The sequence below is a fragment of the Orcinus orca genome, chromosome 12 (genome assembly GCF_937001465.1).
Source record: "Orcinus orca chromosome 12, mOrcOrc1.1, whole genome shotgun sequence".
In the NCBI taxonomy this organism is placed as follows: Eukaryota; Metazoa; Chordata; class Mammalia; order Artiodactyla; family Delphinidae; genus Orcinus; species Orcinus orca.
The window spans coordinates 13,761,041-13,785,324 of record NC_064570.1 but is presented as its reverse complement, the minus strand read 5'-3'; the positions used below and the strand labels follow the sequence as shown (position 1 = coordinate 13,785,324).

General features: G+C 40.1%; 1 protein-coding gene across 4 annotated transcripts in view; it reads right to left on the bottom strand.

The window, feature by feature from the left end:
* Positions 1 to 24,284, bottom strand: part of SYNE1 (spectrin repeat containing nuclear envelope protein 1) — a 464,259-nt gene that overhangs the window by 26,061 nt on the left and 413,914 nt on the right. For all 4 annotated transcript variants that reach the window (XM_049695244.1, XM_033404753.2, XM_033404761.2 and 1 more), the window contains 5 exons: positions 17,107 to 17,269; positions 6,262 to 6,449; positions 4,965 to 5,115; positions 1,562 to 1,744; positions 1,155 to 1,292 (listed from right to left, as the gene is read on the bottom strand). In XM_049695244.1, the coding sequence (XP_049551201.1) occupies positions 1,155 to 1,292; positions 1,562 to 1,744; positions 4,965 to 5,115; positions 6,262 to 6,449; positions 17,107 to 17,269 (823 nt within the window). The remainder of the gene's footprint in view (positions 1 to 1,154; positions 1,293 to 1,561; positions 1,745 to 4,964; positions 5,116 to 6,261; positions 6,450 to 17,106; positions 17,270 to 24,284) is intronic.

Here is a 24,284-nt window from a genome sequence, read left to right as displayed (position 1 = left end):
GTTGAAAGTGCACAATAATAAAAAGACTGCCAAGGGAGAAGGAGGGTGTTAGTAAATGCCATGACCCTGTCAGAGTCCAAAAAGAAAAGATTCAGCTACCACTTGGTAGAAAATGAAGCTTTTAAATATTGATTTACCTGTGAAATGACTTGCAAGAACTGAGGTGAAGGGAGCGATGGAGAGAGAGAGGCTGGGCAGAATACCAGGGCTATTTTATGATTTTTTTTAATCCTGAGAATCACTGATTAAAAGTAACTTCCTTGTTTTATTATAACAACCTTAAAGTTATGGGCATCACGACTATTCTTTAAAAAAAAAAAAAACTATCTTATCTTAGGAGGAAAATTTCACAAGCTGCACTGCATATTATTCAAGATGTTAAACACTCTTCCTTTCAGGGAATCCTTACATCTAATATATATCCCTCCCCATTTAAAATGTTTAACTAGCCACTGTGTTTGAGTTACATACTGAAACATACCAAACATGCTTAAAAACTAACTTGGCACCTAAGAGTGTAGACTATGTGGAATGAAATCCCAACACGAGAAAGTTGAACTGCTCTGGATCATGTGAGTCAAACAATTTGAAGGTGCTAGAAACAAATCAGAAAAAACAACAAGAACGAAAAACAACAATCCTGGCGATCAAGTTAATAATTAAAGTGTATATGTTAACGGGAGTTGTATCTCTGGGTAATGCTCTTCATTTCATTTTTAATATCTTTCTTATTTTCTGAATTTGTTTTCAATCAAGAAGAACTAATTTTCTGGACTTCCCTGGTGGCGCAGTGGTTGGGAGTTCACCTGCCAATGCAGGAGACATGGGTTCAAGCCCTGGTCTGGGAAGATCACAGAGTGGCTAAGCCCATGCACCACAACTACTGAACCCACTTGCCACAACTACTGAAGCCCGCGTGCCTAGAGCCCGTGCACTGCAATGAAGAGTAGCCCCCGCTTGCCGCAACTAGAGAAAACCCGCTCGCAGCAACAAAGATCCGATGCAGCCCAAAATAAAAAAATATAAATAAATAAATTTATAAAACAAAAAAAGAACAGTTCTTTAGTATGTTCTTCACAAAAGTATCTAAAAAATCCTTTCCTCTTCAGACTCTCTTAGCACTGATAATTTGAAAAAAACCCCTAATGTATCACCTTGAGTTGCTTTATTTTAGCTTGAACATCACACTCGGAAAAATGCTCAATGTTAGTGAGCTGCAAATCCATCTCTGTCAGCCACACCAGGATGCTGTCCCGTGCAGTCTCAAACTCCTCCCGCTGGCCAATGAAATGCTGGATGTGAAAAGAAAAGAATAAAAGTGAAAAAGCCCACAAACACGTGCTGAGATGGAACTGCCAATTCCAACATTCTCCTGGAAAGTCATTTTCTCAACGAGCTACCAGAACCCTGCAATTTTTTGCCGTATAAATTCATGCTGGATACCTCAATCTCTTGCCATCCCAGTCTTACAAAGTCCCTGAGACTATGTCCTAACATTGTGTACAAACGGCCCAATCCTGTCCTCCGGGCCTCTAGGCTGCAGAGGGGGCGTAGTATAGACCTTGAGTCTGCGCAAGATGGAGGTGACGCGCTTCTGCAGGTTGTCCCATCTCTGGTTGCCTTCGTGGATCATGTGTTTCAGGCTGCATGCCGAGTCGGTGCGGTTCTCCCTGGCCAGGCGGCGGTACTGCTTGTTGATCAGTTCCAGCTGGGTCAGGGTCTCATGGACCTGTCGCTGGAAACCCTAAGACCACAAAGAGGCACATCAGACAGGGAGATCAGCGGAGGGCTCTCAGCAAGGGTGTCTGGGCTTCACATTGTGATGTCAGGCAGAACAGGAAGTGAACTCTTCCCCCAAAATGGGAAAAGACAATTTCTAACCAGCATATCCTTCCACTTGTTAAAGTCATATAATCAGTGTGGCTTAAGGAAAGGGAGTTGATCAAACAAAAATATGAAAGAAAATGGCAAACAGTAATAAATATATGTATATACACAAATACATATACAATATATAATATATGCACATACATAGAGAACATACACACATACACACGATATATACATATATATAGAATACACACATATAACATGTACACGTATGTAACATATACATTAGAACATACACATATATAATATAGTTTTTAAAATAATTAACAGCCTGAAAAAACTTTCCCATAAAGCAAACTGATTACATAAATATGTATGTATGCTGAAATGTGAGTTAAAATGTTCAAAATTTCTGATGTCCACACGGAGAAAAGATATCAGAGAACTGTCTCTTTAATTTGTAAAATATGTTCTTTCCTAAGAAATCCAGAAATTGCCTCAATTCTGGTGTCCGTTAAAAAAAATAAAACTACCTTTTGCTGAAGGTCTTCCAAATGCAAGCTATTATTAACTTTTAAGAAAAACAGCTCAGTAAAAAAAGTGTGGAACATGCTCTATTTCTTTTTTGTTGCCCTCCTGAATGACTCAGTTTTCATAAAACGTTTTAGAGCTGATGTGACACCTTACATAGTAGTAGCTATTTACTTCGGAGGTTACCCCATGCACAGCTTAGAGTTTCCACAGGTAAAATACTCTCTCTTCTTTTTCTCTGTAATGTAGCATAACCCTAGCATAAGAATCGTTTGGTCAAAATAAAATGAAGCTTTTTTATTTCAAACTTATGTGTATGATTTATGACTGATTTTCATCCTGGCATTGGACAGAAAATTGTATAACTGATTGGACTGTACTCATCTAAATCCCCAAGTTTTGCTTCCTTTGGCTTGTCACACTATTTACATGCCACCACACTTCTGCCTCTGAAATGGTTTTTCTTCTGAGAGTTGCTTTAAGAACCTTTATCCGAGTAAATCCAACCTTGTATTCTACAAACTTTAAATTATCTCCCCAGAAAAGGAAGTGGTAAGGAAAGTTCAGCTTTTGCCATTACTGGAAGTCACAGAATATGTTTTCTCACTGGCGTGAACGCGGGCACCATGGTTGGGTACCACAGCACACCCAGATCTGTCCCCAATATTTGTGCAATTGAACAGGCAAAGACCGCCGTAAACAAAATTTTGTTTTTGTAATTTATTTCTGTCTCTTAAGAAAATTAACTACAAAGATAAGTAATAAAATCATTCATTTTAACTAGCTATATAACTATATAGCATTATAAGCTTAACTACATGGCTAACCTTTGCTATAAAATCTGAGGGTCTAAAATAGCATCAACAAGGATCTTACTTAATCTGCTTTGGAGTGTAAGCCAACTATAGAAGGTTTAACCTTTATGAAGCTGAGTGTCATAAGATGCAGTACAAGAATATTTCCACTAGCACTGGTTCACACTGGGATGATCTGAAATCTACTGCAGAAGTTACTGTGGCTTTTTACTAGAACTTTTCTAAGGGAAAAGCTTTTAGATAGGATTTTTTTTTCCCTGGAATTTAGTGGTATAGTTACATATAAGTGCATATTCAGACATCAGAATAACTTATTTATTTCACATAGTATTTGAACACTTTTATAGATTCATGACTTGCCCATCTATGACTTGTAGATTTTAAACTCCACAAGAACAAAAACTAAACTTCATGTTTAGTTCATAAACTTCATAACAGGCCTCAAAAAATGCCTGGTTAACTGGCATCACAAGGTAAAAATAAATCCAGCTGAATTTGGTTGGATTTTTTTAGTCTTAGTTTAAAATATCTCAGGGAGCTTGGGGCAGACTTAGCAACCAAGAATGATTTTTGTAAGATCCATGCATCAGAACTGCTCTCTGTCAGCGTATCTGAGAACACAACTGCCGATCAGTGGGCACTGATGGGAAAAGAAACTTCAAATTAAAAAATGGTCAGCTTAAGGCTACGTCAGGTCCTCTGTGAAAATGAGAGGCTGAGAAGTTGGGATTTCATCCTGTCCCAGCGACAGAGCAAGCCTCGAGACTGCCCAGAATGGCAAGGAACTAGAATCTGTTACTGAATGATTCCTTTGTTTATGAATACAATTATACTGCTGTCATTTTTGTCTCTATAAAATTGAAAAATCTTGGTGACTCAAGAATGGCGCTGCTCTTCATTTATAATTAGAGATGGTTTATGATTTAAAATATTTGATCAATTCTGGAGCCAATTCTATTTTATCAATGATTAAAAAATACATATATATCTATGCTCCAGTTAGGTTAAAAAAAATCAAGAAAATACATTGAAAGACAGATAGATGTTTTTGTTTTTTAAACATCTTTATTGGAGTATAATTGCTTTACAATGGTGTGTTAGTTTCTGCTTCATAACAAAGTGAATCAGTTATTGATTCAGATATGTCCCCATATCTCTTCCCTCTTGTGTCTCCCTCCCTCCCACCCTCCCTATCCCACCCCTCTCGGTGGTCACAGAGCACCGAGCTGATCTCCCTGTGCTATGTGGCTGCTTCCCACTAGCTAGCTGTTTTATGTTTGGTAGTGTATATATGATCATGCCACTCTCTCACTTTGTCCCATCTTACCCTTCCCCCTCCCCATATCCTCAAGTCCATTCTCTAAGAGGTCTGTGTCTTTGTTCCTGTCTTGCCCCTAGGTTCTTCATGATCATTTTTTTTTGGCATGGAAAACCATCATATCTGAATCTTAGAAGGTTGACTGTAAAAAATTATGAGATCAAAAGAATGCCAAGATCTTTTGGGGGGAATCATGATTCGTGTTTTCTAACAGAATTGAATAATTCTATAATGTAATGAAGGGCATTACTACTTTATTTGTAATTCTTGACAATCTTAAAGTAAAAACTTCCTTTCTCTTCTTCTTTGCCTACTTATGAGGTAATAATAAAGATGGCCAGAAAGTCATCACCTAGCTGTTTGAACAAATAATATGTGGGTGAACAGATTGTTTAGGTCTTGGGACACCAACTACCAGCTGGCTACTCTCGTAGCAAAATAAAGATGAAATATTTGAAACCGAAAATCACCTCAAATTTCTTTAGTTCGTCCTTGGCAACTGTATAGAGCACCCCAGAAGAGCTGGGGAAGGCAGCTACCCTTTCCGAGCATTTCAGCCAATCTTCAAAACGAGAAAAGTCATCCAGAAACTTCTGCCACAATCTCCACGTCTCTTCAATTCTAAGACAGAAATGAAAGAACAGAATCTGATCGCTTGAGACTGTTTGTACTCCAGAACCCTGTCTGGTACCTGCAACAGGACTAAGAGTGCCCAAAACAAGCAACCCGGTGCCAAAAAAATAACCGTTCCTTGAGCCAAACTTGCCCAGACCGAAAAAGAAACAACTGTTTGAGCTAAGATGAAACAGCTGTGCGTGCGTGTGTGTGTGTGTGTGTGTGTGTGTGTGTGTGTGTGTTTAAACACACGTCCTGCAGCTCTGGATTTGGAATTAGTCAAACTGAGTAAGATAAGCACATGGTGTGAACTGTTCTGGGTACACGCAAGGAAGTTTAAAAGTGCAACACCGTGGGCTTCCCTGGTGGCGCAGTGGCTGAGAGTCCGCCTGCCGATGCAGGGGACGCGGGTTCGTGCCCCGGTCCGGGAAGATCCCACATGCCGCGGAGCGGCTGGGCCCGTGAGCCATGGCCGCTGAGCCTGCGCGTCCAGAGCCTGTGCTCCGCAACGGGAGAGGCCACAACAGTGAGAGGCCCGCGTACCGCAAAAAAAAAAAAAGAAAAAAGTGCAACACCGTGCCTGCAGTGCACACTCATACCAAGCTTCCGTTGAACTTATACTAAGGTTTGAAAATCCATTTAAGTTCAATGTCAAATTTACCCTAATCAAAATCTACCAATGATGGCAAGATAAACAGTATCCTTTCAAGAGTTCCCCAGAGAGCACAAAGATTATGTGCCTGAAGTCACTGTGATAATTTTCTAACATAATCACTATTTTTTTTACCACCTTGAATTTCAAAGGGCTTAAAGATATGTCCTTTGTTTTATTATTTCCTTTTCCACGAAAGAATGTTAGTTTTCCAGAGCACCAATTCTGTAACATTATATTTGTTCAGCAAGGGCGTATTTTAATTTCTCTGAATTATATTTAAACTGTTAGGTCAGGTGTAACTTGGCTTGTTATATTTATATATGACCTTTATACGTACTTATTTTCCCAAGTAAACGTAGATGATGGCAACTTTGGGAAACCAAGGCTATTTTTGGACATTGCAACCAAAAGCAAATAGTGAACCGTAGACACTCTGGGTAAATTTTTTGTTTTTTTGGTCCTTCCTCTTTCGCAACTGTTTGCACAGCCCGGCTTACTTTAGCCTTCTTTCCATGGACACAGCACAGATATTTCTCCATCGCCGGTCCAGGTTGCGCGTAGCCTGCTGGATGGAACCGCACTCGGCATCTGTGGCACAGGCATCACAGTCATGCAGGAGAACCTCGCACAGGTTGAGGACAGAGGCCACACCCGTGCTGTGTTTCTCTATGTCTCTCTGAAGCTCCTGCAGGGAAGGAGACATGCTTCATTCAAACGCTTGCGTACAGATGGGAGAAACCGCAGCAGTATATTCACTGACTCAGAAATGCTCAGGCAAAACCTCGACAAATATTTCATTTGTTTGAACGCATGAAGTTTCTTCAAGTTCCTTTATAAAATACCGGAACCTCAAAAGTATGAGAAAATGAATCTAGAAATATTTTAGCTATGTGAGCAAAGCCAAAATATCAACTGAACAAATAAAAGAGACTACGTCAACTGTATTGAGTAAAATGAGCTTCTTTAGTGATAGAAAAATGAATCTTGCCCCAGTCTCTACTTCACAGATTTTCCCTTCCATTCCAATCCATAGATCAGTCAGTCAAAGGAATACATGTGCTCCTGTTAAGAGCTGGCACTCAAAAACTGGGATTTGATCTCCAAAGATCTACAAACTGTTTTAAACAGTTAATGCCCCCATCATTAAAAGGTACCATGGTTGAAGGGACCTAGGTTTTCTGTCATGTATGGCATCGTTATCAGCAGCAGCTTCCTCAGTGAGCAAATTTAAATGTAGGACAGACATAGGAAGATATGAAATATGATAATAAAGTTCAATTTTTGTTAATATTTTTAGTTTATATTTTTAGACCAGCAATTCCTGTGATAACTTCCATATAACTGAGAGGTTATGAAAGAGATTTGAAATGACAGTTTAGTGAAATAGAAATATTGTACAGAATTTATTTTCTTGTGTCTATGGAGTTTATGAAATCTCCAAAATTAATCAAAGGCACTGTTATTGCATTCAACAATAAGCTAGAGTTTGTATAGAAGATATTAGAACATGGTGTTAAGGAGAAAAACAGGAAGAAGAATATACATACAAGAATATAAATCCCAGCTAACTGAGTAAGTTGAGGAATTATCAAGAGAAAAGCTAGGCAAATTCGAGAACTGTATAAAAGAAAAGGAAAATACATTGAGGACCTCGATGAATAGGGCAAGCAAAACATGACACCAACAGGCCTCCTTTTTAATAATGGAATACTCTGAGTAAATTGAGTAAAAACTCAACAGAAAAAATAATGCATATTTTGCATTTATATTCTATGTGGTTAATATGAAGATTTCACATGGTAGAACTCTGGGCAAATTCAATGCCTTGTTTATCATTCACCTGTTGATGAATACTTAGGTTGTTTACATGTATTCACTTGTAAATAATGCTGCAATGAACATGGGGGTGGAGATATCTTCTTCAAGATAGTGATTTCATTTCCCTCAGATACATACAAAAGTGGAATTGCTGGAACATATATGGTAGTTCTATTTTTAATATTTTGAAGAAAGTCCATACTCTTTTCCATAATGGCTGCACCAACTTACATTCCCACCAACAGTGTACAAGGGTTCCATTTTCTCCAAATCCCTGTCAGTACTTTTTATCTCTTGTCTTTTGATAATAGCCATTTTAACAGGTGTGAGGTGATATATCATTGTGGTTTTTATTTGCATTTCCATGATGATTAGTGATGCTGAGCATCTTTTCATGTACCTGTTGGCAATTTGACTATCTTCTTTGTAAAAATGTCTATTCAGGGCTTCCCTGGTGGCGCAGTGGTTGAGAGTCTGCCTGCCCATGCAGGGGACGCGGGTTCCTGCCCTGGTCCGGGAAGGAAGATCCCACATGCTACGGAGTGGCTGGGCCCGTGAGCCACGGCCGCTGAGCCTGCGCGTCCGGAGCCTGTGCTCCGCAACGGGAGAGGCCACAACAGTGAGAGGCCCGCGTACCGCAAAAAAAAAAAAGTCTATTCAGGTCGTTTGCTCATTTTTAAATTGGATAATTTATTTTTTGCTGTTCATCTGTAGGAATTCTTTGTATATTTTAGATATTAACCCCTGATCAGATATGTGGTTTGCAAACATTTTCTCTCATTCCTAGGTTGCCTTTGCATTTGGTTGAGCGTTACTTTTGCTGTGCAGAAGCTTTATAGTTTGATTTAGTCACACCTATTCATTTTTGTTTTTGTTGGTTGTGCTTTCAAAAATCACTGCCAAGACCAATGTCAGGAAGCCTTTTCCCTATGTTTTGCTCTAGGTTTCAGGTCTTAAATTTAAGTCTTTAATCCATTTCAACTTAATTTTTCTAAGCTGTGTAAAATAGAGGTCTAGTTTAACTCTTTTGCATGTGAATATCCAGTTTTTCCAACACAATTTTTTGAAAAAACTACCTTTTCCCCATCGAGTATTCTTATTAGTCAAATATTAGTTGACTGTGTATGTGTGGGTTTATTTCTGGGCTCTCTATTCTGTTCCACTGGTCTATGTATCTGTTTTTATGCCAGTACCATATTGTTTTGATTACCATAGTTTTGAAATATAATTTGAAAGCATAAAGTATGATGCCTCCAGCTTTGTTCTTCTTTCTCAGGACTGCTTTGGCTATTAGGGGTCTTTTTTGGTTCCATATGACTTTTAGGATTTTTTTCTATTTCTGTAAAAAGTGCCATTGGAATCTTGACAGGGATTGCATTGAATCTATACATTGCTTTGGTTGTATGCACATTTTAACAATATTAATTCTTCCAATACATGGAATATCTTTCCATTTATTTGTGTTTTATTCAATGTCTTTCATCAATGTCTTATAGTGTCAGAGTACAGATTTTGCACCTCCTCGGTTGAATTTATTCCTAAGTATTTTACTGTTTTTAATGTTATTGTAAATAGGATTGTTTTCTTTGTTTATTTTCCAGATACTTCATTGTTAGTGTATGGAAACACAGTGATGTTTGTATGTTGAATTTGTATGCTACAACTTTCCTGAATTTATTAGTTATAAAAGTCTTCTGGTGGAGTCTTTAGGATTTTTCTATATATAAGACCATGTCACCTGCAAACAGAGACAATTTTTACATTTTCCTTTCTGAGCTGGATGTCTTTTATTTCTTTTTCTTGTCTGAGTTCTCTGGCTAGGCCTTCTAGTGCTATGTTGAATCGAATTGGTGAGAGTGGGTACCCTTGTCCTGTTTCTGATCTTAGAGGAAAAGCTTTCAATCTTTCACCACTGAGTATGTTAGCTGCAGGTGTGTCATATATGTCCTTTATTATGTTGGGGTCCATTCCTTCTGCACCCAATTTGTTGAGAGTTATTATCATTTGAATTTTGTCAAATGCTTTCTCTGCATCTATTGTGATGATCGTATGATTTTTATCTTTCATTTTAGTAATGTAATATATTACATTTACTGATTTGCATATGTTGAATCATTCTTACATTCCAGAACGAATCCAACTTAATCACAGTGTATAATCCTTTTAATGTGCTGATGAATTTGGTTTGCCAGTACTTTGTTGAGAATTTTTGCATCGATATTCATCAGGCATATTGGTTGATAGCTTTCTTTTCCTATGGTGTCCTTATCTGGCTTCAGTATCAGGGTAATGCTGGCCTCATAAAATGAGTTTGAGAATGTTCTTTGCCCTTCAATTTGTTAGAAGAGTGAGATGAATTGGCTGTAAATGTTTGGTAGAGTTCACCTATGAAACCATCTGGTCTTGGACTTTTCTTTGTTGGGAGGTTTTAAATTATTGATTCCACCTCCTTTCATTATTGATCTGCTCAGATTTTCTATTTCTTCATGATTCAATATTGGTAGATTGTATGCTTCTAGGAATTATCCACTTCTCCTAGGTTGTCCAAATTGTTGGCTTATAATTGTTCAGAGTAGTCTCTTATGATCTTTGGTATTTCTTGTAATGTGCCCACTTTCGTTTATAATTTTTATTTATTTTGGTCCTCTCTCTTTTTTAATTGATTACTCTAGCTAAAAGTTTGTCAATTTTGTTTATAATTTCAAAGAACCAACTCAGTTTCGTTCATCTTTTCTGTTGTTTTCCTATTCTGTATTTCATTATTTCTGCTCTACTCTTTATGATTTCCTTCCTTTTGCCAACTTTGGGCTTAGTTTTTTCATTTTTCTTCTAGTTCCTTGAGGTATAAAGTTAGGCTGTTTACTTGAAATCCTTATTTTTTCTTAATGGAAGCATTTATCACTATAAACTTTTCTCCTAGAACTGCTTTTGCTGCATCCCATAAGTTTTGGTATGTTGGGTTCCTTTTTTTGTTTATCTCCAGATATTTTTTTATTTCTCTTTTGATTTCTTCTTGGATCCACTGGTTGTTCAGGAGTGTGTTGTTTAATTTCCATGTATTTGTTAATATTCCAGCTTTCTTCCTGTTATTGATTTCTAGTCTCACATCATTGTGGCTGGAAAAGATACTTGATGCAACGTCCATTTTCTTGAATTTATTAAGACTAGTTTTGTGATCTAACATATAATCTCTCCTGGAAAACGTTCCATGCTCTGAGGTTGGGGTGGGCCTGGGGGTGCTGCTGGCTGGGCCCTAGAGTCACCTCTGACTGGGTGAGGTCACAGGGTACGTCCCCTGGCAGGGCAGTGCCACTGGTTGGACCCTGTGATTGGGCAGGGCTACAAGCTGGTCTCTGCAATTGGCCTTTTTTAAAAGATTTATTTATTTATTATTTATTTAATTTCTTTTTGGCTGTGTTGGGTCTTAGCTGCGGCATGCGGATCTTTCGCTGTGGTGTGTGGGCTTCTCTCTGGTTGTGGTGCACAGGATCCAGAGCACGTGGGCTCTGTAGTTTGTGGCACGTGGGCTCTCTAGCTGAGGTGCGCAAGCTCAGTAGCTGTGGAGCGTGGGCTTAGTTGCCCTGCGGCATGTGGGATCTTAGTTCCCTGACCAGGGATCGAACCCGCGTCCCCTGCATTGGAAGGCTGATGCTCTACCACTGGACCACCAGGGAAGTCTCACTGTAATTGCTCTTGATGGGGTCTTAGGCTGTGCTCCCAGACCAGAAGGTGCTGCTGGCTGGACTCTGTTCAGGTGAGGCCTCAGGCTGTGCTCTGTGATCATGCAGGGCTGCAGGCTGTGCCCTGGAGTTGGGCAGGGCCACAGTCTAGGCTTTGCCATCAGGTAGACTGCTGGCTGTGCTCCCCTGTTGGGCAAGATTACTGGTCAGGCTCTCTGGTTAGGAGAGCCTGCCAGCTGAATCCCACAGTGAGTGGGCCTAGAGACTGTGCTCCATGGTCTAGCTGGGCTGTTGTCTAAGCTTTCTTCTTGGGTGGGGTCGCAGGCTATGCTTGGTAATTGGACGGGGTCACTGGCTGGGCTTCCTGACCAGGCAAGGTTGCAGGCTGTGTTCAGTAATCAGACAAGGCCCTTGGGTGGACTCCACCACTGAGTAGAGTTGTAGTCGGGGCTCCATGGCTGGGTGTGGTTGTAGGTTGGGCTCTGAGGATGCCTAAGGTCACTGTTCAGGCTCCTTGGTTATGCAAGGCCAGAGGCTATGCTCAACAGTTGGTAGGGCTTCTGGCTTGGCTCCCCGCCCAAGCAGGGCTGTTGGATGGGCTCCATGGCTGCCTGGATTCTCTGGCCAGGCTTCCTGGTGGGGGGGTACGGAGACTGTGCTCAGCTGTTGGGTGGGGCTGGGAATCTGCCTCCCTGCCCAGGCCAGGGGGTAGAAAGAGCTCCAAGGCCTGTAATGCCAGTTGTCTGGGGACCCAAATGAAGCAGAGCTGCTAACTGAGTTTGCAGGCTAGACGGGGCCACTGGCTGGTCTCTGCTGATGAGCAGAGACGCTGGCTGGCATCTCTGCTGGGTGCAGCTGCAAGCAGGAATGCAGCCCACCCAGATCTGAGTGCAGGTGCTGTAAGCCCCATACCCCTTCTCCATCTCCATCTGATCCCCCATGACTGAGCCTCATAGATTTCCTTAGTGACCCCCATGAAGAGAGACCCAAGCGGGCCTCCTGGGAAGCGTCACACAATACTGGGGGAGCTGGGTGTCCACTTTGGCCTCTCTCTTTTTGTTTAATTTTCGGCCGTGCCCCACGGCTTGCAGGATCTTAGTTCCCTGACTAGGGATTGAACCTGGGTCCCTGGCAGTGAGAGTGTGGAGTCCTAACTACTGGACGGCCAGGGAATTCCCCACCTTGGCCTCTCTTTTCCAACTGGAGAAACCACAGGCTGGGGCGCTCTGGTGTGGTGTGCCAGCCTGGGGCAGGCGATGTGGGCAGAGTGCAGCCACTCCTCTCACCTTCTAACGTGGTCCTTCTCAGTCTCTGATGTCCAAGGGCTGCTGCAGCCTCACCCTGGGTTCTGGGATTTTCACAATGGTGTCCTGTCTATGGATAGTTGCTTGTTGGTCTTCTTGTGATGGGGGCTTAAGTCAGGAACGGCTTATGCCACCGTCTTGGTGACATCACTCCTCCATATACTTTTGAATCTCTCTCAGAGGGGAGACTCATAAGGGGAAACCACTGTGGGAACCAGCGATGGCGTGTGAAACCCAGAACTCTAATTGACAAACTGTTGGAGGCTCAGTGTGGACACCTCTGACCCACCCAGCCATGGGGGCCCCCAATTTGGTGAGATTTACCTCCAGGAGCTTGACCAGGTTAACACAGTAAACACTGGAGAGAAGTCCCCCTGTGCTTCTGCTCAGAAGTTTTTGTTCAGATCAATATATAAAATAAGGCTTGAGGGGGTCTTATAATTATATAAGTACCCAAATACGGATCACAATTTTAGTCTCAGTTTTAACTTCCATTGGTGATGGCCTCAAATTGTCACATAGTGTCACTGGATTCATTCTTTTTCATTTATAACACAGAGAAATCGGACAAAACGCTCTCTGAAGCCATCTCAAGTCTATATATACGTTTGCCCAATTAAATCTATAAGAATTAAGTACATTGGCAAGAGAGACATATAGAAACTCCACATAGGGAAATAGAAGACGATGTATTTTTTACCAATTTAATCTGTCCATTTAAATATTTGTCAGAATTTTTCCCTTTTGGAGACAGATTACTATTTATCTGTCTTTTCAAACATGGATCCCCAAATGCTACAATTTTTACAAAATCATGGTCAAACAATTTCCATAAAGGAAACTAGTAAATATGATATGATTAAAATAAAATTTGCTAAGCGCCCACTTTATGCTGGGCACTGTGCTAAGTGCTTTTCTTGTTAACCTTTTACAATAACTCAGGGAGCCATGTACTCATTGTCAGCAACCTATATGTTAGGAAGCTGAGGGTTAAGAGTTCATTACTTTGCTCTGGTTCACACAGAAAAGTGGTGAGGCCAGGACTGGAATCCAGAAAGTCTTCAATTTTAACTACCGGTGTACAGGTTTTTTTTTTAACCTTTAAATTTTAATTAAAAGGCTATATGAACATTTATTAATATATTAAAAAGTCAAAAATGACTACTAAGCTTCCAATGAAGTAGTACCCTTTTCATTTCACTCCTGATTCTTCTCCAGAAAAAACCATTTCCATCTCTTGTAGCTCTGTCTTCTGGTTTTTACTTCTGTTTTTCTAAGTAACATGTTTATATTGCTATTTCTTGATTTTTAAATGTTAGACATTATCAGTGCTTCTACAGCAGAGAAGGAATAAACTTCTACATGACTCACGGGGCTCCAATAGCTATTTTAGCACCTCTTATAGCTAGAGCAATAATCACGTCTTTGCATGATTATGGTGTTTTAATACTTTTCACATTTAAGCAACAAAATATGCTGTGGTTATATTTCTTCTCTTACATAACTTTTTGTTTTTCTAAAATCAATAGTTCTCTCTCTCTCTCTCTCTCTCCCTCGCTCTCTTTTTCTCTTTAAAATATGACCCAGCAATTCCACTACTGGGCATATACCCAGAGAAAACCATGATTCAAAGAGACACATGCACCCTAATGTTCACTGCAGCACTATTTACAACAGCCAGGACATGGAAGCAACCTAAATGTCCATCAATAGAGAAATGGATAAAGAAGATGTGGTACATATATACAATGGAATATTACTCAGCCATAAAATAGAATGAAATTGGGTCATTTGTAGAGACATGGCTGGACCTAGAGACGGTCATACAGAGTGAAGTAAGTCAGAAGAGAAACACAAATATCGTATATTAATGCATATATGTGGAATCTGAAAATATGGTTACGGATAATCTTATTTACAAAGCAGAAATAGAGACACAGATGTAGAGAACAAAAACATATGGATACCAGGGTGGAAAAGGGGGTGTGTGGGAGGAATTGGGAGATTGGGATTGACATATACACACTATTGATACTATGTATAAAATAGATAACTAATGAGAATATACTGTATAGCTCAGGGAACTCTACTCTGTGCTCTGTGGTGACCTAAATGAGAAGGAAATCCAAAAAGGAGGGGATAGATGTATACGTATAGCCGATTCACTTTGCTGTACAGTATAAACTAACCGAATACTGTACAGCAACTATACTCTAATAAAAAAAAATTTATATTGCTAACTGCTATTCTTTCTCTTATGGTGCTAATAAAGCTCCTTCCAGTATGGTTAAGCCCATCAGGTCATCTGGTTCAACTATTTCCTTCCTTGGAGATGTTCCTCTTAGAGCACCCAGACTCCCTGCTCCTGTCTGGACAGGCTCTTCCTAGGTTGCAGTACCATTGTCATTTGGGACTTCCCTTTACCATCATCCTGGGGACTTCCTTCTCCTGGGTTGAATATTATTCTTCCTCTCATTTCAGTATATGGAGCATATCTTTCATTAGCTTCTTGTGAATGTGTGCACAGAAGGTAAATATTTTATATATGAAATGGCAGATATATTATTCTAAATCATAAAAAAATTTCTCAGCTTTTTGAAGGCATTCCGTCATTGTCTACTAGCTTCCATCCTTGTTTTGGAGAAATCCAACTTTTTCATCTTGGAAGCCTTAAAATCTTCTTTTATCCCCCATGTTCTGAAATTTCATTATAGCTTTGTTTTTAATTTTCCTGGGCACCTGTAGGGTTTGTGTTCTAGAAGTGTGTAAATTTTCAATCTGGGAATGCTTTTTCTGCATTACTCCTTTGGTAATTTCTTCCTTTCCACTTTATTTTGGGGGCAGGGGGACTTTTACAGAATAACTGAATTGGATTTTGAAACTCTCGTGTAAATCCTGGCTGCAGCAGAAGCCTGGCTAGTGACCTCATGAGAGGCGATGCTGTGGGGTTTGGCACAGAGTCTTTCCCTTAATCCCTCTGTTTTTAACAGAGTGGCTCCAGCACAGATGGCGTCCTGTGTCATCGAATCCCAAGTCCCTCTGGATGGCCTTCTCCAGAGAGTCAACAAAGCAGAGCTGCCTGACTAGCTGGGCTTAGGGGAAATCTGCTCATCTCACCACTCCTTTCTCAGACTTTCACGCCATTTTCCCTTTAAAGCCCCACAGACTTGATAGCTCCACTTCCTGGGTGAGCATTTTGGGAACTCTGTGGCGTGAATCAGCTTTCTCCATCCTCCACTCTGCTAACACCATCACTGTTCATCTGTCTACTTTCCATCTTCCAAATTCTCTCGGATGTCTGGCAGCTCTATCATCTTCTCTTCTGTTCTTTTTGCCATTGTAGGTTTTGACCTTTTATTTGATTAGGGTTTTAGTAGTGGCTGCAACTACGGATGCGTATAATCAATTTCCCACACTTAACTAGATACTGTTTTGATTTTCTTACATTTGCTAAATTACAATACTGGTCATTAGCATTTTAACTCTTGTCACATGTAGATATCATTACCATGTTCTCCAGGAGAACGTGGGGGAGCTGGAGGCCAACCACAACCCCCAGAGTTAATCATCAGAATTTCAAACATCAGAGAGTCCCATCAGAGGGTTTTATTCTTACAGAAAATTGAAAAATGTCCTGCTAACAATTTCTTAAAAAATAAATGCTAATTTAAACATCCAACACCTAAAAACTGTATTTTAATAACTGTTCTCTTTGTAAAATAAAATACATAAACTACTTCATAGGACTGAAGAAATAGGTCTGTTTATACATTTTTTTAAAGTTAAGCAACTTGAATATAATGGCTTAATGTAATGGAAATAACCAGAGCGCAGGCAGAATTTTCAAGGACAATCTAAAAGCATGAAGTAGCAATACTTCTTATGGGGGATTTATGGTGTTTATTACTGACAGCTGGAGTCTACTGTGCTGAGTAAGAATAAGCAAGGGGAGTGGGAAGTGAAAATCCCTTCTGTACGTATTTTTCAGGGTCACCCTCTTTTGCTTTGCTGGGTTGTGTATTGTGCTGTATGTGCTACACACATGAAGATGACATTACAGTATGTGGTCTGCAGGTCAGGCAATCCTCCTTGCAAAACAAAATTATGTTAGACTCTAAAAACTCTAAGTATGCACTGTGATCTTTCTCCAAAGGCTGTATGCAGAAAAAAGAAAAAGGCTCGTTTCTAAGTCCATGGTTGTGAGTTTGCGACCCACAAATAAATAAACAAAACTGTCAGCACTGTTGTGGATACATTATTGCAGCTCAACCTAACCTACCATCTTAGGATGGCTTCTTGGCAGACCAGTGACATTAACCCTACGATGGCAGACCTTCTTAAGAGTCAACTTTGTGAGGAGATGGAACCTATTTGCCCCAAACACCTCTCTAGCCAATGTCTTCCCTTTCTCACCAGTCCTGCCCAGCTTCCTCCAGATTTTCCATCCTAATTCACCATCTCACAATCATGTCTCTATTCTGGCCAGGAGGACAGATTTTCAAGAACCTATTAACTTTCGTTCCATTGTTTTACATCTTACCTGCTGCTTGTTAAGCTTTTTCTGTATTTCTTCTGAGTCACAGGAATCGTAGACGATCGGCTTGGCCAGCTCTGACTCTATGTGGGCCAGCCACGTCCTCAGGCTGCTCATGTTTTTATCCAGCTGCTGTACGGCGACCAGGGTCTCCTTCAGCTTCTTTACCCTGTGGGCAGAGAAGGAGAGACATCAACTTCAGTGAGAGGCTTCACTCATGTTTCCCTCATGAGCAGAAGCCAGCACTGGGTCTAAAGCCAGAGTCCAGCCTGGCTCAGCCACCTACTGGCTGTGTGACTGTGGGCAGTTGTACACCCCTCCTGTGTCTCTGTTTCTTTGCCTATAAAATGGAAATGAAGTAAGAGTACTTGTGAGATTTAAATGAGGTGAATGACAGAGGGTGCCAGTACATGGGAAACATTAAAAAAATATCAACCATGGTTATACTCAGCACAGCTATACTAATATAACAGTGATAGAAACCTCATGGTTGTCATAGAAATTACTACTTTCACAAATAGTATAATCTATACTACTTGACTTTTGCAAATAATATAATTTATACTACTATGAAGAATAACTGGGAGGAAAAAGTTAACCTTTCCAGTGGATTGTCACCAAACAGATTACACATCCATGGTTCTAATCACTTCACCCCCTGTGGGATGTATTTCAGCAATATTGTGGCAGAAACTCAGTCAAACGAAGAAAGCACACTGAAGATAAAACTAACAGTGAGATATCACATGCACTTAAGCAATTTGAGCTTTAATGATGCCATATCACGTTAAAGGTAACTAAGGACCTGTTGGATTGTAAGTGGCAGAGGGCAGGTACCCAATCTTCCACCTGAAGAGCCTAATTCAGTATAGTATTCACTACATAGCATGCTTAAAAAATAACGACAAATAACTATTCTCCCATTCTCACCAGGAAGCAGTAAAAACTCATTCCTTTAAGAATTGTCATTTCTCTAACCATCATCCGTGGACACTTTAAATGTTAAGATGCCAGAAAGACAAAAGAAATCAGGTGTGATTATTTTCTTAATAAAATGTACCATCTGACCAGAAATCTGAACATGGAAAGAATGAAATATAACAAAGTGTGGTAAGAACTAAACTAAAGAAGTGAATGAAGTCTCTGGCTAATAAATAAAGAGTGATCAATTCTGTCTGGCCATGTTCAGTAATCATTCATTCATTTACCATTTGTTCATTTCTTTATTCCTCCTACCAACATGTATGGTGCTAGGTGACAGATAAACAGTGATGACTAAAGCTTCATCCTTGCCTTTGAGGAGCTTAGACTTTGAGGAAAGAAGAAAAGTGAAGAAATGACATGTGAGCTGCATCTTGAGAGGTGGATACAAGCCAAGCAGAACATTTCTGGCCTAGGAAACAATGAAGAAGAGCAGAGATTGTGAAGGTAAATAGTGTCACAATGCCAAGGAGATCAGTGGTGGACGGACGGGGAAGAGAAACAGGAAAGACAGAAGAAGTGGTTAGAGGAAGAGGTAAGACTGATGGGTGGATGGGAGCAAGATTATAAAACTCCCACAGTGACATGACAATGGATTTGTATGTAGTTTCAAAGATAAATAAGAACTTTCCCAAGATCTATTAGTGGAGGAATGTTAAGATGAGTTTTGATTCTAAGTGTGTAAGTCTGAGGCAAGGCTGTGGTAAGAGCTCATTCAGGAAGTACATAGAATAGTCCAAAGCAGTTTGCATCAAAAGCCTACACTTGGAAACAGTGGGGATAGAGTTGAGGAGTGGATTGCTAAATTCACGAACCGACATGACGTGAGGCAGAAGGAGTTAAGAAATGATGTCTTTTCCAGTTGGGTGACTAGATAGATGCTGCTGCCTCAGAGGATACAGGAATGAGGAGCAAGTTCTTGGGATTAATGGTGCATTAAGTTTGGGGTACGATGAGTCTGTGGGATCAGCTAGACATGTATGGAAATATAGTTCTTAGGTCCAGAAGAGACGACGAAGTTTATTGCATTGGTTTACATACTATTGGCATAGAGTTGAAGCCCTATGAAAGGATGTATTTCATCCTGAAAGGGGCTGGACTAAGAAGAATGAGTTTTAAAAGGTTAAAGAAGGAGGAATCACAGTTGAAGAAAGAATAATCAGAAAGGAAGGAGGTGAAGCAGGGAAGTGTAGCATAAAACTAAAGGCAGGAAATGTTTCAAGAAAGAATTGGTGGTGGGCGGGGGATAGGACTGATGGTATTTTAGGGTACAAACTTGCAACGAGTAGTAAATAAGCCTTAGAGATCTAATGCACGGTAAAATGAATATAAACAACAATATTGTACTCTAATTTTGTAATGTGATAAGTATCGCTACAATGGCAATCATATTACATTATATCAGTGTATCAAAGTAACAAGCTTAAATTTACCTTAATTTTACCTTAAATTTACACAATGTTGTGTGTCAAATACATTCAATTAAAAATAATTTAAAAAAAGAAGAAAGTGTTGGTCACAGTGTGATCTGAATGCCTTCTTCATTAGATTTCACCTGGTTTGCCTCACATAAATGCAGATTCTTAGACCCCAACCCAGTCCTATTGAGTCAGAACCTCTGGGGGTGTGGCCAGGGAATTTACACTTAACAAGCACTCCAAGTAAGCCCTAGGCAAGCTTAAGTTTGGAATCATGGGTCTACTTTGTCAAAGGCAGAGCAAGGTAGCTGATGAGGCCTAAAAAGAGCTATTCATTAGAGGAGGTCTGCTGACCCTAAGTGAATAGTTCAGCAAGGGCTACGGAAACAGAAAACAGGACGCATTTGAGAGAAATACACTTATAATGAAAGAGGATTGTTAATTATTGTTAAAAAGTAGGCAGCGAAGGTAAGTAAATACGGTATGAATCCTGTAGAATGATCTATCTGGCTACAAGAAAAAACTGATTTTTTGTTTGTTTGTTTTGTTTAATGTAGTTTAATGATTTGGAATCGCTTTAGAATGTTTTTAGGCAGAGAAAAAGGAACTCACGAGGAAGGAGCCAAAGACAGAAGAAAAAGGAGAGAAATTACAGATGAATACAGATGATGGAGCGAGGAGGCACAGGAGGCAGGATCAGGGGCGCAGAGCAGGGATAGAGGAATTCGATTTGAAACGTTATTTCCCAGTGAGGGCAGGGTGTCAGCAGGAATTTGGGAGGGACACAGATAGTACTTCTCAACTCTATTATTACCAAGTAATAGTAGCAAAAATCGACTACTGAGTCTCTGTTGAGGGCCTGACAAGCTGACTGGATGTATGTACATAGATGGCTCTAAAACAAAAGGCGATGTGAAGGAGGAGCAAATGATCAATGATTTCTGGTACAACCCTTCCTTAAAATTCAATTCTGCTTTTAGACCGTAAGTTTTTTTATACTTTCCACCTTTTGGTTCAGGACATGTGGTCACCTTACTGACACTGCTCCTAATAGAAATGAATGGCAGATAAGCAAAATATCTCCATCTCCGAGTTGTAAACTTGGTTCAACTAAAGAGGTATCTGCTTGGAAAAAATGTCAAGAGCAACATGTCTTTTAAAACTCTAGGAATCTTCCAAGACTGAACCAGGAAGAAATAGAAAATATGAACAGACCAATCACAAGCACTGAAATTGAAACTGTGATTAAAAATCTTCCAACAAACAAAAGCCCAGGACCAGATGGCTTCACAGGGGAATTCTATCAAACATTTAGAGAAGAGCTAACACCTATTCTTCTCAAACTCTTCCAAAATATAGCAGAGGGAGGAACACTCCCAAACTCATTCTACGAGGGCACCATCACCCTGATATCAAAACCAGACAAAGATGTCACAAAGAAAGAAAACTACAGGCCAATATCACTGATGAACATAGATGCAAAAATCCTCAACAAAATATTAGCAAACAGAATCCAACAGCACATTAAACGGATCACACACCACGATCAAGTGGGGTTTATTTCAGGAAAGCAGGGATTCTTCAATATACGCAAATCAATCAATGTGATACAGCATATTAACAAATCGTAGGAGAAAAACCATATGATCATCTCAATAGATGCAGAGAAAGCTTTCAACAAACTTCAACACCCATTTATGATAAAAACCCGCCAGAAAGTAGGAACAGAGAAAACTTACCTCAACATAATAAAGGCCATATATGACAATCCCACAGCCAACATCATCCTCAATGGTGAAAAACTGAAACCATTTCCACTAAGATCAGGAACAAGACAAGGTTGCCCACTCTCACCACTATTATTCAACATAGTTTTGGAAGTTTTATCCACAGCAATCAGAGAAGAAACAGAAATAAAAGGAATCCAAATCAGAAAAGAAGAAGTAAAGCTGTCACTGTTTGCAGATGACATGATACTATACATAGAGAATCCTAAAGATGCTACCAGAAAACTACTAGAGCTGATCAATGAATTTGGTAAAGTAGAAGGATACAAAATTAATGTACAGAAATCTCTTGCATTCCTATGCACTAATGATGAAAAATCTGAAAGTGAAATTAAGAAAACACTCCCATTTATCATTGCAACAAAATAATACCTAGGAATTAAATAAAATACCTAGGAATAAACCTACCTAAGGAGACAGAAGTCCTGTATGCAGAAAATTATAAGACACTGATGAAAGAAGCTAAAGATGATACAAATAGATGGAGAGATATACCATGTTCTTGGATTGGAAGAATCAACATTGTGAAAATGACTATACTACCCAAAGCAATCTACAGATTCAATGCAATCCCTATCAAACTACCACTGGCATTTTTCACAGAACTAGAACAAAAAATTTCACAATTTGTATGGAAACACAAAAGACCCTGAATAGCCAAAGCAATCTTGAGAAAGAAAAACGGAGCTGGAGGAATCAGGCTCCTGGACTTCAGACTATACTACAAAGCTACAGTAATCAAAACAGTATGGTACCGGCACAAAAAAATATATATAGATCAATGGAACAGGATAGGAAGCCCAGAGATAAACCCACGCACATATGGTCACCTTATCTTTGATACAGGAGGCAAGAATATACAATGGAGAAAAGACAGCCTCTTCAATAAGTGGTGCTGGGAAAACTGGACACCTACATGGAAAAGAATGAAATTAGAACACTCCCTAACACCATACACAAAAATAAACTCAAAATGGATTAAGGACCTAAATGTAAGGCCAGACACTATCAAATTCTTAGAGGAAAACATAGGCAGAACACTCTATGACATAAATCACAGCAAGATCCTTTTTGACCCACCTCCTAGGGAAATGGAAATAAAAACAAAAATAAACAAAGGGGACCTAATGAAACTTCAAAGCTTTTGCACAGCAAAGGAAACCATAAACAAAACCACAAGACAACTCTCAGAATGGGAGAAAATATTTGCAAATGAAGCAACTGACAAAGGATTAATCTCCAAAATTTACAAGCATCTCATGCAGCTGAATATCAAAAAAAAAAACAACCCAATCCAAAAATGGACAGAAGACCTACATAGACATTTCTCCAAACAAGATATACAGATTGCCAACAAACAAATGAAAGAACGCTCAACATCATTAATCATTAGAGAAATGCAAATCAAAACTACAATGTGATATCATCTCACACCGGTCAGAATGGCCATCATCAAAAAATCTAGAAACAATAAATGCTGGAGAGGGTGTGGAGAAAAGGGAACCCTCAGACACTGTTGGTGGGAATGTAAATTGATACAGCCACTATGGCAAACAGTATGGAGGTTCCTTAAAAAACTAAAAATAGAACTACCATACGACCCAGCAATCCCAGTACTGGGCATATACCCTAAGAAAACCATAATTCAAAAAGAATCATGTACCACAATGTTCATTGCAGCTCTATTTACAATAGCCAGGACATGGAAGCAACCTAAGTGTCCACTGATAGATGAATGGATAAAGAAGATGTGGCACATATATACAATGGAATATTACTCAGCCATAAAAAGAAACGAAATTGAGTTATTTGTAGTGAGATGGATGGACCTAGAGTCTGTCATACAGAGTGAAGTAAGTCAGAAAGAGAAAAACAAATACCGTAATGCTAACATATATATATGGAATCTAAAAAAAAAAAAAAGGTCATGAAGAACCTAGGGGCAAGACGGGAATAAAGACGCAGACCTACTAGAGAATGGACTTGAGGACATGGGAAGGGGGAAGGATAAGCTGGGACAAAGTGAGAGAGTGGTAGTGTATATATGGACATATATACACTACCAAATGTAAAATAGATAGCTAGTGGGAAGCAGTCGCATAGCACAGGGAGATCAGCTCGGTGCTTTGTGACCAGCTAGAAGGGTGGGATAGGGAGGGTGGGAGGGAGGGAGACGCAAGAGGGAAAAGATATGGGGATATATGCATATGTATAACTGATTCACTTTGTTCTAAAGCAGAAACTAACACACCATTGTAAAGCAATTATACTCCAATAAAAATGTTAAGAAAAAATATAAAATAAAATACTAAGAAAAAAAAAATCTAGGGATGTGATAGGGACTTCCCTGGCGGTCCAGTGGTTAAACTCTGAGCTTCCACTGCAAGGGGCACAGGTTGGATCCCTGGTCGGGGAACTAAGATCCCGCATGCTGCGCAGCGCAGCCAGGAAAAAAAAACAAAACAAAACAACCCTCCGGCCCCAAGCCTCTAAGGATGTGATATATTTCAGGGCAGGGATCTGCAGTAGAATGTTCTCAAAGACAGACAACTTGCACTCAGGATCACCTACTATTTCTCAACTCTTACTTCCAGAGAGTAAAGAAGTGATTCTCAACCTAGGACCGGTACTGGATCACGTAGGGGTGCTTTCCATCCACACGTGCCACTGCTAACTCTCTCCCCACCTTCTCCCCGCCCTCTGTGCCTCCCCAGATGACTAGGATTTGCTTCTCTGGTCAGGAGCCACCTCTCTGAAGAAACTGTCTCATAACCAAAGTATTTTGAGAATTTTTATTCTTTTTTGTTTGTTTGTTTTGTTTTTTGCGGTACACGGGGCTCTCACTGTTGTGGCCTCTCCCGTTGCGGAGCACAGTCTCCGGACGCGCAGGCCCAGCGGCCATGGCTCACGGGCCCAGCCGCTCTGCGGCATGCAGGATCCTCCCGGACCGGGGCACGAACCCATGTCCCCTGCATCGGCAGGTGGACTCTCAACCACT